At 37.0% G+C, this 12,150-nt stretch overlaps 1 protein-coding gene across 1 annotated transcript; it reads right to left on the minus strand.

Moving 5' to 3' along the window:
- Positions 1–356: 356 nt before the first annotated feature.
- Positions 357–9,137, minus strand: pex10 (peroxisomal biogenesis factor 10). The gene is made up of 7 exons (XM_067412502.1): positions 8,849–9,137; positions 6,798–6,878; positions 6,302–6,702; positions 4,182–4,354; positions 835–967; positions 545–735; positions 357–488 (listed from the first exon to the last, which is right to left on the minus strand). Exons 1-6 carry the CDS (start codon positions 8,958–8,960, stop codon positions 667–669), a joined length of 969 nt encoding a protein of 322 aa, XP_067268603.1. The 5' UTR covers positions 8,961–9,137; the 3' UTR covers positions 357–488; positions 545–666.
- Between the last annotated feature and the right edge of the window lie 3,013 nt (positions 9,138–12,150).

Consider the following 12,150-nt stretch of genomic DNA (forward strand, 5'->3'; position numbering starts at 1 on the left):
GACAGTTTCGAAAGAAAGTGATATGTCAGAACTTAAATGTATTACAGTGCCATGACAGCTCTATAGGCTATACAAGCAAAACATGAGAGGCTCATTTCATTGGTGTTTAAAATCTCTTTTTGAATCCTCATCTTAGTTTTTTTTATATATTGCCTGTCATGTTTGTCTGTATGGTTGTCAACACTGTTATTCTATTTATTTGTTGTGCTATGTCAAATTGGATTTAGATAGATTTTTCTGAAGCCACACACACACACACACACACACACACACACACACACACACACACACACACACACACACACACACACACACACACACACACACACACACACACACACACACACACACACAAATTCTGTAAAAATATCTTATTTTATTTAAGAAATGCTACCATTACAGTTAAATAATCTGCATAAATCAACAAATTAACACATTTCAGGAAGAAATTCACATTCATTGACTATTTTTTATATAAAATGCAATTTTATTTAAACACTAATTAATGTATAATAATATTTAAACACTAATTAATGCATATTAATATTTAAACACTAATTAATGTATAATAATATTTAAACACTAATTAATGTAAGTTTTCCAAAGAGTGATGGAAAGTAATACATAAGGGGTGTTAAATTCCCATAGTCTTGATCAATCAAACGTCTACTTGTAGCTTCTCAGATAAACCAATCTGTGAGGCTGGAATTTCTCTCGACAAAGTGGGCATTCGTTCTACAAGAAAAGCAACAAAGAAAATGAATGATCAGACATCATTAACGTTGAACTTTACATGCAAACACACCACAGTATTATGAAATATAAAAGTCTTGCCTTGGTATTGCACCACTCAGTAATGCACTCCCAGCAGAAGAGATGACCACAGGGAGTGCTAGTGGTGTTTCTGCGCTCCTCCAAACACAAGATACAGCGTGAAGTACGAGACGATGACTCACTGACCTGACGACTGAAAGGAAAAACAGAGAATGTGTAAAGAGAGAATAACACAACATAATCTTAGAGTATTATGAAAGCTCCCCTCAAGTTCCATAATATATTTTTTTTTTACAAAAAACCCTCCCAAAACAAAGTTTCCAACGGTTATGAATCAGCGTATTGATTCATGATTTGGATCGCATGTCAAACTGCTAAACTGCTGAAATCACGTGACATTGGCGATCTGAATCATGAATTAATAAACTGATTCATAACATTCAAAACTTTGTTTTGAATATGGCCCATCGCTAAGTCATTATTTCGGGGGAATTCGCGCACAAAAACTATTCTCGATGCTTCATAAAATGAATGTACAGCCACTGTAGTGAGATGGGCTTTGTAACGACATCTTTAGTGCCTTTATGGGTCTTGAGAGAGGAAATGATATTGGTGTCAATGAAGGCCTTTCTGACCCATCGGATTTCAACAAAAATATCTTCATTTGTGTTCCGAAGATGAACACATTAGTGTCGAACGACATTAGGGTAAGTAATTTTTACCCTAGTAATTTTGATAGTTCAGTGTGAGTTATTTTACTCTTTTTGACCCATTTTACCAGTAATAGAAAACCTTATTAATAATTACACACCTGAATAATAAGGCATTTTTCACTTCCAGCCTTCTTTAAAGGGAACCTTAAACATCAGCGATTTAGCATTAAGCTTTGTATTTAAACTGGGTCATTAATGTAGTAGAAATCTGAAATTATTTCTGAATTTGGTGCCTTCTAGACTGAGAAAAGACAGAAAATGTTTTTTTGTCTCATGGGGATGAAAGACAACAATTCCCAGAATGCACTTGTTTTACTGCCTTACAAGCCCACTCCCAAAGGCACCACTGGATTAATGGATCACTTTCCCATTGCATTCATTTTCATAAAATCAGTTCAGTTAGAGAACAAACACTACAAATAAAAACTGAATGTGTCTAATATAATGTGAGTGAGCCGTCACGGCACAAACACAGCAGGATTACATTCACCATGATGAATGAGCTCTCGTGGTGCGAGGTAAGCGTGGGTGCGGCATACATTCACAGCGCATGTTCAGTCTGGCACGTTTTCAGTTCATGCCTTTGGAAGCTTATCTTTCATAGGAATTCATTTGAAAAGTTGAAACGCTCACTTTGCTCCGCCGCTCCGTTTACATGAATGCCTACAGATAAGGCTGGGACGGTATGGATTTTTTTTTACCGCGGTTGAAAAGCAAGAAATTCCCGCGGCTCAGCGGTAAACCGCTTTTAAACCTGTGATATAAAAAAGAAAAGAAAAAAAAAGACTTGCAACAGGCGTGGCGCCGCGCCCCCTCTTGCGCGTCTTGATGTGAATGCCACACACATTAATCTTTTTATATATTTTGCTCTGTAAATTAGATTGAGAGTACAACTAATGCATATATGCTATTTTAAATACGGTACTGTATTCCAGCCTATATTTTACAATAATAAACGCTCAAACATCCATTTCATTAGCATGCGTGTTTATTTTCCGTCAGTGAAAACACATAGCCTAAAGCCTGTAATACATTTAAATGATTATAAGTAAACAAAGGTAATCTTAAGAATATAAGAAAATGTAATATTTGTTTAAAAAATATTTTTTTTATAGCCTATTGCCCCGAAAAGATGCGTCATGACGCTCTGCGCTTTGAGATGAATGTGGGAGACGAGCTGGATAGACAGTCTCGAATATCTTCGTCTTTCTTCTGATGTTGCAAAGCAAAAACGTCTGAAGAGTGAATTTTATCTTCCACAGGGTCAAGACATTTAGGCTGTTTGATTATGCACTGCTAGAGAAAACAAAAGTAAAACCGCTGGGTGCACGTGAACTGCGCTATTCAAATAAACTTGACGTGACTCTAATAACAAGCACAAACTGTTAAATAATACTTCGTCCTACAGTGTTTTTCTACTTTACTACAGTAAAAGATGTGAATGGGTGTAATAGACTAAATCAAATGAAAGGAAGAAATATTTATAATTCCCTGCAAAAACAAGTGCGCCGCAAATGAAGATTTGGGGAAAGAAACGAGATGTCCAGTGGGATAAAATGGACTAACATTAGACCTATTGTTAAAATTCACGGAAATCGAAATATCGGATGACCAGATTGCAAAATCTTGAATTGGGCTCAGCCTCCCTCTCTCATTCGGCATGAATCCATAGCCTGTTTTCATGGCTGCGATGTAACATCTGCAAATTTATTTCCCTTGTAAAAGCTTTGTGCTTCACCGTTCACCCATGTGGTAAAAATCACGTAAAACCACGTTCACATAAAAAAACACTGGGTCAATTTTATAGTTCGAAAATTATAGTTTTAAATAAGTAGAAAATAGTATGAAAGGAGATATTGAAATAAAGTCCACAACTCCTAAGTGGAAGCAAACAAATTTTTCCCCTCACGTGCAAACTAGCGCGGATGAGTCCTTATTCGGGTTAGTAAAATAACAAAATAAATATAAATAATATAAAACATATTTATGTAAAGAGATAAAATACAGAGTAGCCTATAGTAAATTATATATTTTTATACAAATAATAAAAAAAAAATCCTGATAAAGTGAACATGCTAGTTTTCTAGCAAAAAATATGAAGGCTAGAGCATAAACCTTTTTTTTTTTTTTTTTGCGGTGATGGCGGTGACGATCTCAGACCCGCGATAGGCATCACGTGACTGCGGTATTGCGGTAAAACGGTAACCGTCCCAATCCTACCTACAGCTGCGAGCTGAGCTGTGAGTGGAATCCCACTCCCCCATGTGCGGGTTGAATAAAGTCATCGTTTTTGTTATTTTTGGACCATAATGTATTTTCGATGCTTCGAGAGATTTTAATGAACCAACTGATGACACAAATGGACTACTTTGATGATGTTTTTATTAGCTTTCTTGACATGGAGAGTATAGTGTGCATACACTTTCATTGAAGGAACAAAAAAGCTCTCGGACTTAATTAAAATATCTTAAACTGTCTTTCCAAAATGAACGGAGGTCTTACGTGTGTGGAACGACATTAGGGTGAGTTCTTAATTACATAAATCTCATTTTTGGGTGAACTAACCCTTTAAAAAAAAAAAAAAAATGTTTAAATGTTTGATTATGTTTCCAAACTATTAAAACCTATTGTCCTGCAAAAGAACATGGGGTATTAGGAGTGGAAGGGACATGCCTTAGAGCAGTACAGCTTTACCTGGGGAGAAGGTTTCTGTGCTGTTTCCACTCCTGTCGTGCTCTCTGTCGTTGCTTGAGGTTGTTAAACTGCAGCGTGAGAGTGACAACAAGCTGTAGAAGGGACAGCGCCCCCAGCAGACGGTAACTGTTCCTGATCCTTGGGTCATCACCAGAAACATTTCCCACTCTTAGCTAAAGAAAACACAGTCAAATTTACAGAGACTTCTTTCAAAAACATAAAAAACTTAATGACTTTTGAATGGTAGTACATAGAGTAAAACATGATATTCACAAAAGTTGATTTTGGTGATAAGAAAGGTAGGATAAGATACGATAGTAAACAAAAGGCTCAAAACCAAACGCTACATTAATATGGTGAAAAGTTAGTGGCCGTTTCTTAAAGCAATAACTTTAAATTACCAATGTATTAACATGTTTTGGATATGGTACCATGGTAATACAACATTATTCTGTGAAGGAACTGTGAAAAAAAGTGAAGTACCAAGTTAACACCATGACATATGATTATGATTATTAATTAGTACCATAGTATGTATTGAAGTACGGGAATTATGATATTTTTGTAAGGGGTATAACACAAATCCTCTGCTGTTATTCCTGTGCTTCATTAAAGGGTCTGATCACGTAAAAAAAATATTTCTGTCATGAATTACTCATGGTACCTCATGTCGTTCCAAACCTGATCATCATCGGAACACAAATGATTATCTTTTTGATGAAATCTTGAGAGCTTTCTGTCCCTCCATTGACAGCTACACAACTAACAATTCGATGTTTCAAAAACTTCTTAAAGATATCGTAAAAATAATCCATACGAAGTGAGCGGTTTAGTCCAAATCTTCTGAAGAGACAGGTTTTTATTCACATATAAACATTGATCAGCGAACATAAACAGAAGCTCAACCGTACCTGCTTGAAGCGCAAGAACAAACCTCATTGGTTCTTGCTGAAGCTCAAATATGCTGAGTAACACGAGAATGAACCTCATTGGTTCTTGTGGAAGCTCAAGCGTGCTGAGTAACACGAGAATGAACCTCATTGGTTCTTGAAGAAGCTCAAATGTGCTGCATAATACGATAATAAATCTCAATGGTTCTTGTGGAAGACTTTAAATGTGCTGTGTAACACGAGAATGAACCTCATTGGTTCTTGATGAAGCTCAAACGTGCTGCATAACACGAGAATGAACCTCATTGGTTCTTGAAGAAGCTCAAACGTGCTGCGTAACACGAGAAAAAACCTTATTGGTTCTCGCAGGTCAAGTGAACATGCTTGAGCTTCCGTTTACGACAACTGATGTGTGTTGATTAATGTTTATATGTGAATAATAGCATAAATTCAATCTGTTCATCATATGAAGCGATCAAGTCTCATACATTTTTTTTGGAATAAACCATTCAATTCATATGGATTCGTTTTATTCGTTTATTTTGATGAACTTTTTAAAGCTTCAAAGTGGTCGTTGTGTAGCTGTCAATGGAGGGAAAGAAATCACTCTGAATATTTCATTAAAGCTACACTGTGTGATATTTTCCCCCATCTAGCGGTGAAAAGGTATATGACCATCCACTGAATATTAGTTTCTGTTCCTCTCAATTCTGATTTAGTTTTAACCCCTACGGTGGGTGATTTAGTCCAAGATTAACATGGCAATTCCCCTCTTCACATTCGACACGGTGCCATCGAGTGTTAAAACGTGAAAGGCGAAGCTTAAATTTACGGGTATGTCCCTCTTTGGCTAATGTACTTTCAAGATGGAAGGGCAACATGGCGACCGGCATTCGAACCCCTCAGCCGTATGTATTTCAATGGCATATTATAAACTTACGAGAATACTTTATTACTTGAAATAAGTAAATATATATTAATGAGCACGTATATTTTTGAAAGAACTAAGTGTTTTAGCTAAGAATAAACTAAAAAAGTTACACAGTGTAGCTTTAAAAAGATCTAAATTTGTATTCCGAAGATGAAAAAAAGTCTTAAAGGTTTGGAATGACATGACGGTGAGCAATTAATGACAAGAGTTTTCATTTTTGGGTGAACTAAACTAATATAGCATAAGGGAATTTATTTCCACAGTACAGATTTTAAAATAGTAAAAGAACATAAACTTACATAACTAACACCTGCAGCTCTTTTACCAATGTGGTAAAAGGCTCCACTGATGTAAAAGACAGCCACATGTAGCCTGTACAGAAGAGTGATTCCCTGCTGCAGGGCAAATACAAGCGGAATCAAAGCCTTCCTCTGAGACTCAGTCAGCATCCCCACAGCTCTCTGAATCCAGAACCGCACATGTGATAACAGGTTCCAGGATCTGCATGTCTGGCGCTGTGCGTTTTGAGGTGCTTCTGCTTCCAACTCATTCTCAACACAGATCAAGACCTTGTCCATAAGATAAGGCACGAACGAGTGGAATAAGATAAGTGCCGTCCGTCGCATTCGCGAGGGGATTCTTCTCTTGCTGGGGTCTACCTGGATGATGCTGACATACTCCTCGCCAAGGGTCTGATAGCCTAGATGAAATGGACAGCAAAAACAAGGCTCTGAAATACAACACATGCTCATATTACAAAGACATCAACAGTGGCAACACAAGCAAATAACTTACCAGATAATGTTGTTAGGACATAGTAGGTCAGATCAGACAGTAATTCAATTTCCTTTCTCCACTGAAGCCAACGTCTAGAACCTCAAGAAAAAAAAAGAAAAAATAAATAATTCTGTGAACAAACAGCTGTATTAAAAAGGATGGCTCATATATGAATTCTACACATATACATATGGTCAGAATTATTGACACCCTTAGTAAATATGTTAAAAGAAGGCTGTGATATCTGATATTTTCCCATTCATAATAGTTAAATTTTAGCACACTAGAGTGAAATAATCTAGCCATGGTTTCTGTTTCACAGGACTAATGATATGAGGGACCAAAAACTCAAATTCCCTTAAAGGAACTGCATGTAAGAAATGCATTTCAATTAATCATAAAATGGTCCCGATGTGTCACTAGACATTAAGAAATCATGTTAATTTCAAATACTTATATCACTGACAACAGTAGTCCGGCCAGGATATTGTCATTTAAAATTTGTTGTTGCAGCCCTCAACTGATGTTGATGTTGACATGTGTTTTGGCCTGAAGCTCCACCCTCCACCTATCTACCAATCTACCAATCACGAAGTCAGTCCCATTGTTTCTGCATCCAGGTTGCCAGATCTGCTCTAGCTGCAGCTACTAACGTTCCTGCTGGATCCTGCAGCATATCTGGCAACCTCATGTCAGGGGTAGGGGGAGAGGGGATACACTGCTCTACAGTCATTTGAAGTGATTGCAGTACCAGATTTGGCCACAATCTTACATACACTTCCTATAATCATCCATCACAATGAAGAAAACCAAAAGAATATAGAAAGTGTATATAGAAAGTGTATGTAAGATTGTGGCCAAAACTGGTACTGCAATCACCATCCACTCTCCCCCTCCCCCCTGACTCAAAAGTGAGTGATTCAACATTTCAAATAATTCCTATGAGCTTCCAAAGGCATGAACTGAAAACACTCCAGATTGAACACGCGCTGTGATCCAGTAAACAAGTAGCCGTGGCTTGGGAGTGGCCTTGTAGGGCAGCGAATCAAGTGCATTCTGGGAATTGTTGTCTTTCATCCATGAGCCAAAAATACATTTTCTGTTTTTTCTCAGTCTAGAAGGCACGAAATGAAAACATAATTTCACATTTCCACTACATAAATTACCCAGTTAAATGAACATTCATCTTCCCAGTGCTGAAGTACCCCTTTAATCTCAGTCCGGGAAACTATCTCAGTGAATTAACCATTAATAAGGCCAAGTGCCAACAACATAAAATGTAGAACACTACTATAATATTTAAAGTGTTTATGAATGCATAATTTGTATTTTACATATTATGTATTTCACATATTATTAATCAAATAGCAGGAAATATCCAGTGTGCACTGCACACTAAGATATGATTCCATTTTTGACTATAATCTATTAACTATACTGACAAAGTTGGCCTTTCATGGTTTTGTTTATTGTGCCACAACTACATCACATTACCGACCAAAATAATGTTATTCTAAAATGCCTAAAAACCCAATTATAACTGTGCAAGACGAAGATTTGTATAAGCAATCAATGCTGCCTTACGAAAAATAACCATGGTTTTATTATGGTAAAAGTGTAGTAACCATGTTTTTTGTTTGTTTGTTAGTTTTTTGGCTAATTGATTATCATTTATATAACCACCGTTTTACCACAAATACCATGGTTAAACTATGGTTAGAGTGGTAAAACCATGGTTCATGTCACGTGCTTTCTATCGGAAATAATAATAATAATAATTTTATTTATAAAGCACTTATTTTAAAGAAAATCTCAAAGTGCTACAGATAGAGGAAAAATGTCTACTTCCCAGTTCCCACTTCTGAAGTCGTGGTTAGGAGTTAAACATTTTTTTTTTTTGTTTGTTTTTTTTGAGAGGACGTTAATGTCCAAATAGGAAACTAGTATTAGTTCCGATAGCACATGTGAAGCAAGCGTTGGGTGAGAATAAACAAGGGAGGGAAAAGCTAAATAAAAGTGAATAAGCCTTTTTAAAAATCCTGCATTTAGTGTGCTTGTGAGTGCTTTACCAGCAAAGGTGTGGACAAGCTCATTGGCGTTGTTCGTCAGATTGTTCTGGTAGTACTCATCCTTCTGACACGAGCGGATCAGCTGAGGCTGGTTCGCAGGAACTAGAGGCATTGCTCAGTTCGAAAGACTTTAGCAAGATCCTTAGAGGATGTGTATATAATAGAAGTTTATATATCTCATTTTACAAAAACAAAAACAAAACCAAACAGGATGATCTACTGCGGTTATGGCTCTATTTACTGGTCTAGCGTTCGGTCACTTACTGTCATGCTTCTAACGCTTCCGTGTTTAGTCATGTGATACATACGGAGCCCTCCATTGGTCGGTTGGTAACAGACGCTTTGCTGATTTGGGGTCAGTTTTGCTGTTCGTAGTCTACAACAGCCAAATCGCCTCACTGAGTCGAGTTCAGTATTTAGAAAGAGAGAGATTACTATATAGTGAGTGACGGCGCAAACTAATACATTGAACCGATCTTTTTAGGAAATTATTTACTTCTTAGCGTTCGAACAAGGAGGACATCTGCTGGTGGCATGAACATCTCCTCTTAAAAGACTCATGTCTGAAACTAAATACGTGAGTCTTCCATTTTCCAATTCCATTTCAACTTTTTTTTATGTATCCATTGTATGTTTTATTGTTTTATTATAGTTTATATTAGGCTATGCAATTTATGCACAAATTAAAAAAAATTGTATGGAAAAACACTATAAATATAAGCAAAATTTCCATTAAGGAATAGGCCTATCTAAGAAACCGAAACTCACTTGAGGATAAAAAAAAAGCCCATAATAATGCTTACGGGATAATGATTATTATTATAACGCTATTGATAGCCTAAAATAGCTTAAAACTGTATCTTATTAACATATTAATCCAGTGCTGGGCTTTTTATCATTGCATAGACAAATCTCATGCATTATCCCATAAATAAATAACACTATTTCGTTAAAAAAGAGTCAAGAAATAGACGTTGAAAATCTCACTTGGACATCAGGTTGAGCAGTTTGATGCAGCATTGCAGCTTCAAACAATATGCTATATTGTAAATTACAAATTTGGTATGTGCAATGTTTGTACAGACCTTATTCACAGCAGAGCCATCTTTGATTTTTTGTGAATAAAAGCGAGGCTGTGAGAGATAGACACACATCTCTTCAGTGGGTTGCACAGTGGGTTTGATGTGTTTTTTGATACACAATATATTTCAGAGAAATTTTAGTAGACAAAAAACCCTGGAGACTATAATGCTGTGGTAATTATGAGTGATCTAGGAGCTTTATACAGTTTTGTACAGCATGCGATTGACATTCATGTCACATACATGTCATGGCACTGCTCTGAGTAAGGTCTATTCTATGCATACATCAAATGTATACTACACAGTATGCATACACTAAGAGTATTATAGTATAATACTATCCACATCCCTAACACTGGCTACATACTGTAGGATCATTTACAAAATGAAATCCATTTATGAGCTCTATCATTTGCATCATTCTTCTGTATCCACTTTCATTTGGTCTTCAAATGAAGCAGATCACAAGTCAGCTCTTTTTACAAGGTTGTAAAACCTGTTTCTTTGTTACTCTAATGCGCTTAGATCAATCCCAACCATTACAATTCAAAACACATGCCTATGCTAAACAACTTTATTCAGCCCTTTCCTAAGGCTGATCACGAAACCCATATTACGGTCAGATTGCAGTCTTTTAGAAGGCTGTTTACTCACAGTGGCAGTCAAGAAGCACCCTACTGTTTACACTTGAGCAAGGGATGGCTGTCTTTCACATTGAGACTCCCATGTGACTTCTTGCAGGCAGAGTGCACGATAAATAAAGTTATTGTCTCACAAAAGAAAGACTCGACTCTGAACCGTCGAAACGAGTCATTTGTAATTCGAATCCCAATGCACGATACGTCACTAGAAAAGACATTTGCATAATGCCCACCCATGTTTTACGTTGTCAGCCTGCAAACTTGACCAGCCCTCAAACACGTAATTTTGCTGATGACAGGATTCGCAAAACACATGCTCTTGAAAGATAGGTCAGACTCAGTATTTAGTTTATTTGGACCAGCTTGCTCCTCTGTAATTAAGTTGTTTTTCTCAGGAATTGCACTTTTTTGGGGGGTGGGGGGGGGTACCTATAGAGTATTTCCGAAAAGTCTTTAGTTTTATTATATTTATAAAAGAAATATGGGCTGTACCGAGTCTTTCCGGAAAAAAACGAGCGCCTGGAGGCGTATCGTGTGGGCCAGGGATGGAAATTAGCACCCGCCACCAGCCAAATGCAGGTGATTTTGAGTTGTGGCGGGTAAACTCGCTTCACCTACCGGCCACTGTGGCAGGTAAATAAAAATAGCATACTGTTTCCCCTCTTTGTAAACTTTGTTCAATGCATGCGAGTGCGGCCGTATGTCCGAATATGACCAGTCGTTTTCGCCGTCATTACCCGGATGTAGTACCAGAAGACGCGAATACGAACTCGCGCTGAAAGAAGATCCGTCACTGTGCATCATCCGAGAACGCGCACTCGTCTCACAGCGCGCAAATATTGAGTTCTCTTTCAAGTCTTGCGCTTAAATGGACAAACTCACACAAAAAGTATGTCAACATGTCCATCTTGATTAGTATCCAAGCAGACATAGTCTGAATATGCCTGAAGTGAACGTTATACAGTCGAGAAAGAAGAGCATATCCCTGCACTAGGTCTTAAAGGGGCAGTAGCCTTTACTGCTGTCTGTTTAATGTCAAACAAAAGGACATCACTCACTGCTCTTAAATAGCTTTTTTAAGTTTAATAAGGATTAATCTTTAATTTAAACAGTTAAAATATGCAGTTATTTTACATTTGATTACTTTATTGAATTTCTGTACCTTTCTGCAGGCCATTAGGCCTGTACATTAGCTATTATAAAATGCACACATGAGTGAGGTCAAGTTAAACATTTTAGTTTGAATTGTATTTTATACTGTGGATTGTTGCAATGTGCTAAATAAATATTTGCATAATTTGTAATTGATTAATATTTGAAACTTTAATATTAATTTATGCAATCGTAATGCCTTGATTTTTAGTAAAGTTACACAGTCACAGCATTAGCCATAAATGCAATGGTACTAATAGTTGGCATAATTTCTTTTGGTGTTTCGGTTTCGGCCAAGAATTTTTATTTCTGTGAATCCCTACTGACAATGTTCTGCTCGGTGTGTCGTCAACACACTTCAGAAGATGCCAAAACTAATAGTTTCATTGTTGGGACTAAAAGTTAGGGTCGTCCGGCCAATGCCCAC

Source organism: Pseudorasbora parva, chromosome 13 (genome assembly GCF_024679245.1).
Source record: "Pseudorasbora parva isolate DD20220531a chromosome 13, ASM2467924v1, whole genome shotgun sequence".
NCBI lineage: Eukaryota > Metazoa > Chordata > Actinopteri > Cypriniformes > Gobionidae > Pseudorasbora > Pseudorasbora parva.